Raw genomic sequence first — 15,067 nt, forward strand, 5'->3', positions numbered from 1 at the left:
CTGCTGCACGGGGCAGCATTACAGCACAGTGGTTAGCTCTGTTGCTTCACAGCTCCAGGGTCCCAGGTTCGATTCCCGGCTTGGGTCACTGTCTGTGAGGAGTCTGCACGTTCTCCCAGTGTCTGCGTGGGTTTCCTCCGGGCGCTCCGGTTTCCTCCCACAAGTCCCGAAAGATGTGCTGTTAGGTGAAATGGACATTCTGAATTCTCCCTCTGTGTACCCGAACAGGCGCCGGAATGTGGCGACTAGGAGATTTTCACAGTAGCTTCATTGCACTGTTAATGTAAGCCTACTTGTGACAATAAAGATTATTTTTTTAAAAAACTGACGTGATAGGTTTTTGTCAGTAACAAGAAGATTAAGGGAAATGGAAACAAGTTGGGTTGCTGGAGTTAAAATACCGATCAGGCATGATCTAATTGAATAGGGAAACAGGTTGGAGGAGGCTGAATGTCATCCTGATTTACCATTTTGCTGCTTGGGCCTGACGATTGAATGAAACCAAGGTGTCGAATGGTCTGTTAGACTGCAGTAAATTCTCTTAAGTTTTGATTGTCCAGATAAACATTGATTACTAAATTGGAAACTCAGAAATATATTAAATTTGCCCATAAAGTTGTTTCCTCAAAAGGAATTTTAAAAGTGCAAGTTCAAGCCGGGATTGCCATTCTGGTTTGATGCTTACCCGTGTTAGCAGCAAATGTCGGATTAAAAGAAGGAATGTTGACCGTTTGAATTCTTTTTGTTTAGGGGATTTTCTCTGTTACCTGCCCTCATCAAGATATATTTCTTGTCGCACGCGTGGAGAAGGTTCTGCAAGGAGGCATCACTCAGTGTGCCGAGCCCTACATGAAAAGCTCAGATTCGGCTAAGGTACAAGTGTCTGCTTCCTTCGCTAACTTCCTCATCACAAAGCTTGTGGGTTAATCAGTTAATGGGTTGGTTACAGACTGGGGAAGGAAAGACTTGCATTTATATAGCGCCTGCAGTATCTCAGCATGCCTCAAAGCTTTTTGCAGCCAGTGTAGCCACTGTTGTAAGATAGGAAATACAGCAGCTAGTGGATGGCAGTGGTTAGCACTGCTGTCCCACGGCGCCGAGGTCCCTGGTTCGATCCCGGCCCCGGGTCAATGCCTGTGTGGAGTTTGCACATTCTCCCCGTGTTTGCGTGAGTCTCACCCCCCACAACCCAAAGATGTGCAGGGTAGGTAGATTGGCCACGCTAAATTGCTCCTTAATTGGGGAAAAAAGAATAGGGTACTCTAAATTTTAACAAAAGGAAATACAGTGGATGATTTTGTTCTTCTTTCTGAAGGTTTTGGCCAGGGGTGGTATCATGACAGGTACAGGCGTGGAGGGCCAAATGGCCTGGTCCTGTGCTGTATAGTTCTTTGTTCTTTGACTTCTGCACAGGAAGCTCCCATGGACAGCAATGTGATAATGACCAGATGATCTGTTTTTGCGATGGGGATTAAGGAATAACTATTGTCCAGGACATCGGGGAGGAACAACTCCGTTCTTCAAACAAGTACCGTGGGATCTTCTACATCCACTTGAGAGGACAGCCAGGGCCTCAGTTTAACATTTCATCCTAAAGACTGCACCTCTGACGGTGCAGCACTCCACCAGAGAGCCTAGATTTGTGTGTTCTCTGGGGTGGGACTCTAGCTCACAACCTTCTGGCACGGAGCGAGAGCGCTACCCCCTGAGCCACGGTTAATCACATCAGCAGGGTTTAGTGCGAAGGTTTGGGCACCATTGATACTTGGATACTTTAACATGATTGCATCTTTGCCATTGCAGCCCACTTGACAACAGCTTTTATTAACCAGTGCCTCTCTTTTCCTGAAGGCAGTGCGAGCATATGAATTATGAGCAAGAGTAGGCCATTCTGCCCTTCGAGCCTGCCCCACCATTGAGCAAGGTCATACGCAATCTGACTGCAATCTCAGCCCCACATTCCTGCCGACCCCCCATAACCTTTCACCCCCTTGTTAATCAAGAAGTTCTCTCGCTCTGCCTTGAAAATATTCAAAGTCTCTGCTTCCACTGCCTTTTGTGGAAGGAAGTTCCAGAAATTTATGGCTCTCTGAGAGAAATTAAATCCTCCTGATCTCTGTCCTAAATGGACAAAGCCTTATTTTAAAACAGTGGCCCATTCCAGCAAACATTGTATTTGCTAATTGATCAGCCACAGTTTGAGTTTGTATCTATTAATAAGGCCTCAAGTAAATCCCAAGTTAAAGCAGACATTTAAACATAGTTAATGTACAGGTGAAACTCTCTGAACTTCCCTAATTCCACTGCACCAATTATGCCACCCCCCCACCCCCCCCCCCCCCCAAGAAGGAAATTGGTGACCCTGTGCTGGATTCTCCTTTTCAGCGGCTAAGTGCCGGCTGAAACGGAGAATTTGTGGGTGCCAAAATCAGCGCCGAACCCTCACCGATTGCAGGACTGGTGAGGAGCTAGCAGCGACGCTGGGTAAAACTCCCGGCTCCCGCGCCAAAAGCAGCTGGAGAATGGCTGGTCCCGGGCCGCGCATGTGCAGAGTGACGACCTGCAATGGTCGCGCCATACAACATCACGCCGGCCGTGCGTGGACCCAGCCTGCCAAACACGGCCCCACAAACCACCCCCTACCAGTACCCCCAGCCCGCGCGGAAGCCCCCCTGACCAGCGGCACAACCCCTGACCGACTGGAGGCGCTGGACTCAATCCGCGGCCGCCTCGTCGGGCTCCCGACCGCTCAGACCACACGTCAACCGCGCGGCGGGAATTCGGCCCGTCGGGGGCGGAGCATCGGGAGAGGGCCTTCTGATGACGCTCCAATGCCGCGCGACGCGATGACGCCATCTTGGAGGGGGCAGAGAATTGAAAACCGATGTAAATCCAGCGCAGCCCCCAGTTTGGGTGTAGGAAAGGATATTCTCCGCACAATCGTTGATTACGATATCGGCGCCGGGGAACGGAGAATCCTGCCCCCTGTCTTCTGTTGCCTGGGCCAAGTTCCAGAATTGCCTCCCTAAACCTCGTCACCTCTTAACCTCCTTCTTCCCTTTTAAGATGCTCCTTAAAACCTAGCTCTTTAACCAAGCTTTTAGTCATCTGCCCTAACAACTCTTTCTGTGGTTTGATGCCAATTTTTGTTTGATGGTGCTCCTGCGAAACGATGCCTTGCGACATTTTACCAGATTGAAGGTGTTGTGTGAATGTCAGTTAATGTGTGGACCTGCTTATTGCAAGCTGCTGTGCTGGCAGGGCGATGGGAGGGTATGTCATTTCCAGATGGAATTGCCCTTGCTATGGTAAATTGTGATTTTAAATGAATTGTGTTCTGCAAGTACCATTCATTACAAAGAGTTTACCTGGCAAGCTGATCGACCTGTGACTATTACAGGTTGCACAGAAAGTATTGAAGAACGCCAAACAAGCCTGTACAAGACTTGGACAGTACAGAATGCCTTTTGCCTGGGCTGCAAGGTAGGATGGAATAAAATCAGATTTAAAAACAAGAACAATCCAAAAATTGGAAATGAAACATAGAGTCAGAGAGTCACAGAAGTTTACAGCATGAAAACAGGCCCTTCAGCCCAACTTCTCCATGCCGCCCAGTTGTTACCACTATGCTAGTCCCAATTGCCCGTATTTGGCCCATATCCCTCTATACCCAGCTTTCCCATATAACTGTCGAAATACTTTTTAAAAGACAAAATTGTACCTGCCTCTGCTACTGCCTCTGGCAGCTCGTTCCAGACACTCACCACCCTCTGTGTGAAACAATTGCCCCTCTGGACCCGTTTGTATCTCTCCCCTCTCATCTTAAACCTACGCCCTCTAGTTTTAGACTCCCCCACCTTTTACGAAAAGATGATGACTATCTACCTTATCTATGCCCCTCATTGTTTTATAGACCTCTATAAGATCACCCCTAAGCCTCCTACGCTCCAGGGGGAAAAGTCCCAGCCCATCCAGCCCCTCCTTATAACTCAGACCATCAAGTCCTGGTAGCAACATCGTAAATCTCTTCTGCACTCTTTCCAGTTTAATAATATCCCTTCTTGGTGGCTGAGCTGAACAGCATTGAGGGATTTAAGGGGAGGCTAAAGATGCATATGAGGGAGAAAGCAATAGATGTGTAGGGTAAGAGGAGGTGTGTGTGGAGCATTAATACTGGCACAGTACAGCTGGGTAACTGTGCTGTAAATCTGATGTGGTCAGAGAATTGCCAGTTAATACTCAGTCCATTAAGACAACTGAATAGCTCCCTCACTAAATGTTCTGATCTAAAATAGATGCTTTTAAAATAAGTTCTAAAAATGAATTTCAACGCTATAGTGCGTTCTCAATTTGTGCAGCATTGAAAAGAAGCTTGCATTATATCTGCTTATTGATTCAATAGCTCGAGTAGAGCATAAAGTCGGCATTAACTGATTGGTCTGTTCCGGTGCTGTGTGTTCTATGTAAATAATGTGGATGTTGAAATATTGGAGATGATGGAACAACGGAACGGGAGGAGGCCATTCAATCCTTCGAGCCTGTCCACTATCCAGTGTGACCCTGGCTAATCTCCCACCTCACTCCCATTTACCTGCCTTTGCCCTTATCCAATCATTTATTTTGGCGAACCAAGACCTGAGAGTCTCAGATTTAAAGCCCTCAGTTGATCCAGAAAACCCCCCAATCATTTTCTGCTTTCATTCCTGAAACATCGGACGTCAATTTTTCATCCTGAACTCTCCAACCAGCAGAAGCAGTTCCTCGTAATCTACCCCTCGATGTCGCAAAACGAAACCACAGAGCTCGGGCCTAGAATGCCCTTGAGGGTCCCAGAACCAAGAGACTGGCAGTTTGAGCAAAACCTGAAGCTCAGGATTTGGATTATTAAACTATAACTAACCTCCCGCTGTCAATCTATTGGCAAAAGAAGCTTTCGGTGACATGAGGAAAAGCATTTTTATCCAGCCAGTGGTTAGGATCTGGGATGCACTGCGTGAGAGTGTGGTACAAGCAGATTTAATTGCGCCTTTTGAATGGGAGTTGGATAGGCTCCTGAAGAGAAAACAATTGCAAGGGTACAACTACTAGCTTGATTATTCTTGCAGGGAGCCAGCACGGACATACAGGCCAAATGACCCCCTATCTTGTAACCATTCGACGATTCTATATCTAGCTGAGGGTGATATCGCCAAATACTGTATTGCTGTTACACTGCAAATCTCCACACCAAGTTTCTATCGGTCTGTATATCTAAACCTTTTGAGACATCTTTGGGTTTCTGATTGGAATCATTCACTAAGATCTTCCTGCCATTTATTGGGGCACAATTGACACACAGCAGGGATCTGGTCCGGATATGATGGGCCAGCTGACTGTCTCCTGCTCCATTGCAGTTCTATGATTCCATGATGATTAAACAAACTGGGCATTTTGCAATTAAACTTCGCAACTAAGTTGCTGCCCATTAACACAGGATAGTCATGAATAAATCCAATCGAGGGAATGTTTCAGAGAGTGATGAGAATGTGGAACACGCGACCACAGGGAGGGGTCGTTGGGGAATGGTATCGATGCACTGAAGGGGAAGCTGGGTAAACACTTGAGGGAGGAAGGAATAGAAGATGGAGGGAGTGAAAAAAGGAGGTTCGTCTGGAGCATTAACCCCCAGCACGGACCAGTTGGGCCGAATGGCCTGTTTGTATGCTGTAAAATTGGGTGAAATTCTCATTTCCTTGCACTTCTCGCTACACAATTATTCTGAATTCAGTAACAGAGCCTTTAAACCTAACATGATTACAATACATTTGTGAAGGAATAGAAATGTTGTGAAACTCTCGAACAGCGGGCGGGATTCTCCCAGCCCGGAGCCGGGCCGGAGAATCCCCGCAACCGGGCCACGCTGGCCCGACACCGGCACGCGATTCTCCGCGGTGCGGAGTCGGGGCCATTGGCGCCGGCGTGGTTGGCACGGCGCCAGTCGCGGGCCGCCGATTCGCGGCCCGGGGTGGGCCTAACGGCCGCTCTAAAAAGGCAGAGTCCCGCGGGACCCGTCCTGGTCGCAGCCGGCGGGAACTCTGCACGCAGGGCTGGGTGGCGGCCTGTGGGGGAGGGGAAGGGGGCCCCCACCCCGGGGGGGGTCTCCGTTGGGGCCTGGCCCGCGATCGCGGCCCACCGATCGGCGGGCCGGCCTCTCGCTCCCCGGGCCTGTTTTCTTCCGCGCAGGCCCCTGAACCCCCGCGCCATGTTGCGTCGGGGCCGGCGCATTGAGGGAGGCCACCGCGCATGCGCGGGTTGGCACCACTGCGCATGCGTGGATCCCGCGGCGCGCCAGGATGGGTGGCTGGAGAGGCGTGAATCGCTCCAGCGCCGTGCTGGCCCCCTGTAGGGGCCAGAATCGGTTCTCCCAGCGGCCCGGCCCGTTCACGCTGTCGTGAGACGTGACGGCGTTTCCAACGGCGTGGACACTCTGCCGCCGAATGGGAGAATCCCGCCCAGCATTCCTGTAAATAACACACTTGGTCGGAAAATGCTACTTTGTCCAAAATAAAAGTGTTGTCTGTTGTTTCTGACGAAACCTTGTTAAAGTTTTGAGTATAAACCGTTTTGGGTTTTTTTTCTTCAATTAACAAGTTTTTTCTCTTCCCCAAGTTGCGCTCTTATTTACAGCCTCAATATCTGCTTTCTATTCATTAGACCCGTCTTCAAAGATAGTCAAGGAAATCTTGATAAAAGTGCTCGATTCTCTGCACTCTACAGACAAGACAGCAATAAGCCCTCTGATGAAAACTTGTTAAAATTGTTGTTGGACTTTAGGAAGTGAGTGTTCTTTTATTTCCAACCTATTTCTTACGGTCTCAGTGGTACATAAGTTCATGAGGTATAGGAGCAGAATTAGGCCATTCGGCCCATCAAGTCTACTCCGCCAGTCGATCATGGCTGGTATGCTACCTACAATGTTACAGGCCAAGAGCTGGATTGCGAGATTAGCCAGCGCATCTCCTCCCTAGAACACATGACCTAGAAGAAGAAGTCGGCAATTTACCCTCCCGAGCCTATCACGCTCAATGTGATCATGGCTGATCTCATCCTGGCCTCAACTCCACCATCCTGCCCGTTCTCCATAACCTTGTGGCGATAGTCAAGGGTTTCTGAAATCCATTTGGGTACAAGTCCACTGTGATCCCTTCATGTTTAGCACAGAATAAATCAAAATCAGTTCTTTGTAATTCTCTGAAATTATATTTGTTATGTTGCAGAATACACTGTAATAATTATGATAATTTCTCACCTTGGTGATGTTCATTCAAAACATCATTAATCTTCTAATTTGCAATTGTTTGCTGTTTAATTAGACCGGATAAGATGATTAAACTTCCTGTTATTTTGGGGAACTTGGATATCAACATTGACAATGTGTCTTCGGATTTTCTGAGTAAGTTTACTGAATATTTTCATCCTTCTGTTTGAATCCCTCCACCGTTTCGGTAGCCACCTTCAACCCTTTGAGATGTGTGCACTCTTCCACTTGTTTCTACCTTTGCATCCCCAATTCCCTCCTCTTCCACGCCCCCCCCCCCAATACACATATATACACACACACACACACACTCTCTCTGCCCCTTCATTTAAAAAAATTTTTTTTTTTTTTTAGAGTACCCAATTATTTTTTTTCCAATTAAGGGGCAATTTAGCGTGGCCAATCCACCTAGCCTGCACATCTTTGGGTTGTGGGGGTGAGACCCACGCAGACACTGGGAGAATGTGCAAATTCCACACGGACAGTGACCCAGGGCCGGGATTCGAACCCGGGTCCTCAGCGCCGCAGTCCCAGTGCTAACCTCTGCGCCACATGCCGCCCTTCTCTGCCCCTTCATGATGTTCCTTGAACGCAATATCTTCGACCATGCTTTTGCTCACCTGCCCTAATGATCCTTTTATGTGGCTCAATATCGGAGTGTCTGACAGCAACTCTGTAAGGTACCAGAGGATGGTTTCCCATGTTAAAAGTGAGTTATAAATGCAAGCTGTTGTTATGACTTCGATTATATAATTCCTGTATTTTTGTGTGTTTTTCTAGCTTGTGTTAACTCCTCGTATATCCCAGTGAAACGTTTTGAAAATGGTGCCAAGATCACAGTTACTCATGAAGTGGAGGAATTTGTTCCCTGTTTAGCAAAACTATCTCAACCTTTCACCACCTATAACAATCATTTCTATATTTACCCAAAGCATCTGAAGTATGACAGTCAAAAATCATTTGCAAAAGTGAGTAAATAATGAAACTATTAAGTTTCAAATGGTGAATAGTAAATTTCTTCTTAAATCTCGATTGTTGTAATTTTAGTCTGACAGGCCTATGGATTTATGAACAATTATTCTTATCTTTTTTTTAAATTTAGAGTACCCAATTATTATTTTCTATCCAATCAAGGGGCAATTTAGCGTGGCCAATCCACCTAACCTGCACATCTTTGGGATGTGGGGGTGAAACCCACTCAGACACGGGGAGATTGTGCAAACTCCACATGGGCAGTGACCCAGAGCCGGGATTCGAACCAGGGATCCTCAGCGCCGCAGTGCCAGTGCTAACCACTGCGCCACCGTGCCGCCCCTATTCTTCTCTTCTGACCACAATTACCGTTCCTTCCCTCCCTGGGACCACTGGTGTTTTGTTAGGACTCTGATTCCTCGAGATAATGATTTCTGTTATTCGCTGGGTTCAGGAGGACGTGTCAGGAGCAGCGCCAGGTATATCCCAAAATGAGGCGTCAACCTGGTGATGCTACAGCACTACCTGCCTGCCTAATGGTGAAAGCACCAAACGATAGACAGAGCTAAGCGTTCCCACAGCCAACAGATCTGATTTAAGCTCTGCACCCTGTCGTGATTGGAGATGGACAATTAAACAATGAACTGGAGGAGGAAGCTCCATAAATAACCCCGTCCTCAAAGGAAAGAGTCAGAGGCTTTTCCCCAGGGTAGAAGGGTCCTACTCTGCCAAAACCCACTCACAAGATCAGTTTGGGTTCTGCCAGGGCTACTCAACTCCTGACCTCATTGCAGCCTTGGTCCAAATATGAACAAAAGAGGTGAACTCCAGAGGGAAGGTAAAAATCATAGAATTTACAGTGCAGAAGGAGGCCATTCGGCCCATCGAGTCTGCACCGGCTCTTGGAAAGAGCACCCTACCCAAGGTCAACACCTCCACCCTATCCCCATAACCCAGTAACCCCACCCAACACTAAGGGCAATTTTGGACACTAAGTGCAATTTATCATGGCCAATCCACCTAACCTGCACATCTTTGGATTGTGTGAGGAAACCGGAGCACCCGGAGGAAACCCACGCACACACGGGGAGGATGTGCAGACTCCGCACAGGCAGTGACCCAAGCCGGAATCGAACCTGGGACCCTGGAGCTGTGAAGCAATTGTGCTATCCACAATGCTACCGTGCTGCCCTAAATGAATGCCCTTGACATCCAGGTGGCACATTCGACCAAGTGTGGCATCAAGGAGCCTGGTAAAACAGGGTCAGTGGGAATAGGGAAAACTCTCCATTTGTTGGAGTCATACCTGACAAAGGAAGATGGTTATAGTTGTTGCAGCCCCAGGTCATCACTGCAGGGGTTCCTCAGGGTCGTGTCTTCGGCCCAGCCATCTTCAGCTGTTTCAGTTATGACCTTTCTTCCATCATAAGGTCAGAATTAGGGATTGCTGATGACTGCACAATGTTCAGCACCATCTGTGACTCCTCAGATACTGAAGCAATCGATACCCTGATACAGCAAGACCTAGGCAGTCTTACAGGCTTGGGCTGTGATGTGGCAGGTAACGTTCACACCACACAAGGGCCAAGCAAATCCCTTTGCCATTCAATGCCATTATCATTGCTGAATTCCCCCTACATCAACATCCTGGGGGTTACCATTGACTAGAAACTGAAATGGACTAGCCATATAAATACTGTGGCTACAAGAGCAGCTCAGAAGCTGGGAATTCGAGGGAAACTAACTGACTCCCCATCTGTTCACCATCGACAAGGCACCAGTCAGGAGTGTGATGGAACACTCTCCACTTGCCGGGATGAGCGCAGCTCCAACAACAATTGAGAACCTTGACACCATCCAGGCCAAAGCACCCCGCTTGTTTGGCAGCCGATCGACACACATTCACTCCTTCCACCACTGACGCACAGTGACAACGTGCGTACCATCTATAAGATACACTGCAGGAACTCAACAAGAGTCTTTCGACATGCAGCTTCCAGACTTGCGGCCTATATCGATGAACAAGGGCAGCAGATACCTGGGAACGCCACCACCTGGAAGTTCCCCTCCAAGTCACTCAGCACCCTGACTTGGAAATAGATCAACGTTCCTTCACTGTCGCTGGGTCAAATTCCTGGAGCTCACTCCCAAACAGCGCTGTGGGCTTTCCTACACCACATGACTGCAGCAGTTTACTTCTCGAGTTAGTTTGGGCAATAATGGCGGCCTGGCCAGAGAAGCCACATGCCATGAAAAACGGAATTAAAAAACATTGTTCTTATTCATGTGTGGGATGTAGACATCACTGATGTTGCTAACTGTTGGTTGGTTCAATTGGCTCTGTTATATAACCTTTGCTCTAGATTCGCCAGGTATCTTTATGATACCGCCACGAGGTTCAAGTTCAAGTAATGATCAATAACTCAACACACCAATTAGTAAGATTCAGATCAAAACACATTTATTATACACAGTAAATCGCTACTCATGCATAAACTCTACTTTCTAGGCTATTTCTATAACTAACAGGCCTACACGTAGCTTCGGACTGGCCCACCAGGTCAGGGGAACAAATGGCCTTTCATTCAGGGCCTGAGTCTACGGGATTCAAAAGCTGGTATGGACTGGTAGCTAGGAGCGCCTATCTCGTAGCGAGCGTTGACTTGAGACTTACTTGCTTGGCGGCAGCGAGGTAGGTCACTGTCAAGGGTTGGTTCAAGTTGCTGAGTGACCCTGCCAAAGAAGAACGATTTGAACTTGGGGGCTTTGCTTTATAGTCCCCAGGGGCTCCCCGCCCTTCGGGACGGTCCCCGTACCTGGTTCCAAGTGATTGGACTACTTTCCGATCACTTGGATCGATTTCTCCAATGCTGGAGCGGTTCCCTGATCGCTGGGCAGTCCCTAAGTGTCCATTGCCCTTCCTTTGTCTTGGCTCCTGCTGGCGCTGAGGGGTCTGGCTTGGCTTTGTTTACCTTAACTGTTGCCATTGTGCCTGGGAATCGCACATTACTATGTAGATGGCTGCTACATTACTATGCAGATGGCTGCTGGTTTCGGTGCTGTCTGGTTGTTTTGCAGGTTCCAATATACATGATTTCTGTATTTGCTCGTCTTTGCCTGGGTTGGCTGAATTTCCCTTCAGCCTTTGCGGTTCTCCATTTTAAGTCGGGAAGTGGCGAACTCAGGTGGCTACATTGACGAGGCCTGCAATTATTTCTCTTTCTATTTGAGATACAAGTGGGTGGCACGCTGGGCTGTTTCAGAGGTCTGGAGCTCCATGTAGGGCAGGCCAGGTAAGGATGGTAGATTTCTTGTCCGGAAGGAACAGGCTTGGATTCAATGGGCAGAAAGTCTCTGATAATCCGATTGGTTGGCAGCTGCCTGAGGTGGGACTTCCCCCTTGGAGCCAGGTCCCCAGATAACTACTGCAGCTGTGATCAGTGGGGGGTCATTGCACTCGGGAATAACTACCCTGACCAACTCACCCCCCTCTCACCTCCCAACTCAATGCATCAAACCTGAGGCCCACCTGCTGCACCCCAACGACCATCAAAACAAGGTCAGCTGATAGAGCACTGGACAGGGTCAAATCTCTACCCGATTGGTCCCTGTAACTCACCATTCACTGCTGCAATGAGCATAACCAAAAAGTTACAACATGAGCTGACAGTTTGTTTTCTTTATTCTTTTGTGGGATGTGGGCATCGTTGGCTGTGCCAGCGTTTGCTGCCCATCCCTAATTGCCCTTGAACTGAGCAGCTTGTTTGACCATTTCAGAGGGCGCGTCAACTGCATTGCTGTGCGTCTGGAGTCACATGTAGGCCAGACCGGGTAAGGACGGCAGATTTCCTTCCCGAAAGGACATGAGTGACCCAGATGGGTTTTTAATAACAGTAGATAATAGTTTCATGGTCATCATTACTGAGCCTAGCTTTAAATTCCAGATTTTAATTTATTTATTTCAAATTCGGGGCAGCGCTGTGGTTAGCACTGCTGCCTCACGGCGCCGAGGTCCCAGATTCGATCCTGGCCCTGGGTCACTGTCCGTGTGGGGTTTGCACATTCTCCCCGTGTCTGCGTGTGTTTCACCCCCACAACCCAAGGATGTGCAGCGTAGGTGGATTGGCCACGCTAAATTGCGCCTTAATTGGAAAAAATTAATAGGGTCCTCTAAATTTTAAATTTTTAAAAATTCAAATTCCACCAGCTGCTGTGGTGGGATTAATACTCCTGGCCCCAGAGCATCTGCCTGGGCCCCTGGGTATGACGTTAGCACAACACCACCATCTCCATCGATGGTTCAGAAGCAATGGTTTGCTAAGTGCTTTGCTGTTAAGAGTATATTTTTTTCTTTAGTGCTATATTTTTAACTGAGTTGAAAAGGAAAAATCTCTATCTCAGGAGAAAGGTTGTGTGCAACTTGCAGGGTGCTTCATAATGTTTGTTGCCTTATTGTGGTCCCACATGGCGATGTCTAATTAAAATCTGTCTTGGCAGGTTTAGCACGTTATGATGTCTTGTTTATTCAGCTTTTTCTCATCAATAATAATGCGATTTTTATTAAAATACATTTAGAGGTAATGGAGGAATACAAATTTCTTGCTTCCTTCAATGTCAGAAATTACTCGATGTTTGATGGGCAGCTTCTATTTTTGCCTTGTAATTTGCTGGAGTCAGTTTCAAGCAATGAGTGGGTAATCTGAAGTTTATTTTGCCAAAATATTTTGGTGAAGTTGTTTTTGCAGGAGCAAATTCATGCATTAGAAGTACGATTCATGTCATAGAAGGGAAGGTCCTGTATTGATGCAGTGCCTTCTCCTCTACCCGTGAGGTATTGCACATCCACTTGGACAGTGAGACGGAGCCTTATTCCACAGATCATCACAACAATGCAGCACCCCTCACCGTTGTATTGACCTCTCACCTTTGGTGATGGCCTCAAGTCCTGGGTTTGAACCTATGAGCTGACACAGAGTCAAGGGTGTGACCGACTTGACCAACCTGACTTTAAGCCATGTGCTTTTGTTGCGTATCGTTGCTGGAAAACATACACGACAGTCATCTGGCTTGTTCTGATTGTGGAATGTTGTGTCTGCACAGGGTAAAATTAGCAAACATCAGCAAGCTTTTCAAATGTTGTCATACCATTCCCATGAAGCACCTGGAGATGTGATAATCTGTTGGAGATGCTGCATTCATGCAGGTTGTTGCAATTCTAGTCGACAGACCAATAGTTTGATGTCCAGCAAGGCGCTGAAAATGTTATCCGTTGGCCTTTAATTAAGGAGAGAGAATGTTGTTTGGCAGTCCCTGTTATAATCTAGTCTTGCTGACTCGTGCTTGTGCCGTCTGTACATAAGAGGTTTTGTTTTTGTTTAGGCGAGGAATATTGCAGTCCGCATCGAGTTCAGGGACAGCGATGAAGAAGATTCCCAACCTCTGAAGGTTCGTGCGGAACTTAAATCGCGAGAATATGTAAAACTAAATCGCGCAATTAGTTTGGACTGAAGGGACTCTGCTTTGAAAATGATTGAACTGCAATATAGTGACACTGAATTTTTCTTTGTTCGCTGTCACCCATGTGGCAAACATATTACAGCACAGAAACAGTCCACTCGGCCCAATTGCTCTCTGCTAGTTTATGATACTCCACGCCAGCCTCCCCCAACCCATCTTCATTTATTACGATTCACCTCTCACTCAATCATTTATCTGGTTTTCCCCTCAAATGTATCTGGGTTATTTGCCTCAACCAATGTATGTGGCAGCAAGCTCCGCATTCCCACCACCGTATTGGTCAATACGTTTCTCCTAAATTCCTTCTGCTGTTTATTAGTGGCTAACTCACATTTATGCCACCAATTCTGGTCTCTGGCACAAATGGAAACAGCTCCTCTGTCAGACCCTGTTGGAATCTGACAAATCCCCGACCTTTTCAACCTTTCCTCAGGACTGTGACCTTCCAGTCCCTTTTGAATCTTGTTTGCACCTTCTCCGGTTCCTCTTGCAATGTAGAGATCAGAACTGTTCACAATGCCCCGAGTGTGGTCCATCCGAAGCTCAAAACAAGTTTGGTAATTTTGGCAATCTCCTGATGACCATGCTTGAATATTAAGTCCAGAGATGTCTCAGATCATGGAACTTTTTTTGCTAAATTATTCGTATGTACTAATTCACGTGCTGTGATATTTGTTTTTGTAGTGCATCTACGGGCGACCTGGGGGATCTGTCTTTACAAAATATGCTTTCACAATGGTATTACATCATCACCAAAATCCAGAGTTCTATGACGAGGTAAAGAAGGAGCAAAATGTTGGTGGGTATTTAGGCTTTGCACTTAATGGATCGTGCTAGTTCCTGGAGTCGGACTTTAGTACGAGTCTGTTAAGTGAGACATGTTGTCGAAGGTTTTTGTATTGTACTCATCAGGACAAATGCAAGAGTACCAAATATCAAACAAAGGTATTTTACTGATTGGCTGGCAAGTTGACTCTGAATGGCCATTAGTTGTTAGCAGATGTTAGAGAGTCGGCTGTTCAGTCTAAGCAGAGTACAGATCGAACTTAACCAGTTAGCGCTTGCGGCAAGCAAAACAAAATGTCTACTGGTGATTCTGTGATTGGGCAGCACATGCTGAACAATCCTGAGTGTGCTAACAGGTACATTAACAACCAATTTGAAATAATCAATTGAGTTTGTCGTGTGGCTCATTTACACTTGCTAGAAGTGACATACATTCATTCACAGGGGCCCGTTCTCTGCAAGTAAAAGGAATATGTTCAAGTCTTTTGCCTTTTT

At 47.2% G+C, this 15,067-nt stretch overlaps 1 protein-coding gene across 15 annotated transcripts in view; it reads left to right on the forward strand.

The window, feature by feature from the left end:
* LOC140391521 (dedicator of cytokinesis protein 9-like) overlaps positions 1-15,067 on the forward strand; it is a 407,496-nt gene that overhangs the window by 224,955 nt on the left and 167,474 nt on the right. For all 15 annotated transcript variants that reach the window (XM_072476084.1, XM_072476085.1, XM_072476095.1 and 12 more), the window contains exons 13-19: positions 751-873; positions 3,401-3,483; positions 6,694-6,816; positions 7,353-7,432; positions 8,078-8,265; positions 13,649-13,714; positions 14,471-14,563. In XM_072476084.1, the coding sequence (XP_072332185.1) occupies positions 751-873; positions 3,401-3,483; positions 6,694-6,816; positions 7,353-7,432; positions 8,078-8,265; positions 13,649-13,714; positions 14,471-14,563 (756 nt within the window). The remainder of the gene's footprint in view (positions 1-750; positions 874-3,400; positions 3,484-6,693; positions 6,817-7,352; positions 7,433-8,077; positions 8,266-13,648; positions 13,715-14,470; positions 14,564-15,067) is intronic.

The sequence above is a fragment of the Scyliorhinus torazame genome, chromosome 15 (assembly GCF_047496885.1).
Source record: "Scyliorhinus torazame isolate Kashiwa2021f chromosome 15, sScyTor2.1, whole genome shotgun sequence".
NCBI classification, from domain to species: domain Eukaryota; kingdom Metazoa; phylum Chordata; class Chondrichthyes; order Carcharhiniformes; family Scyliorhinidae; genus Scyliorhinus; species Scyliorhinus torazame.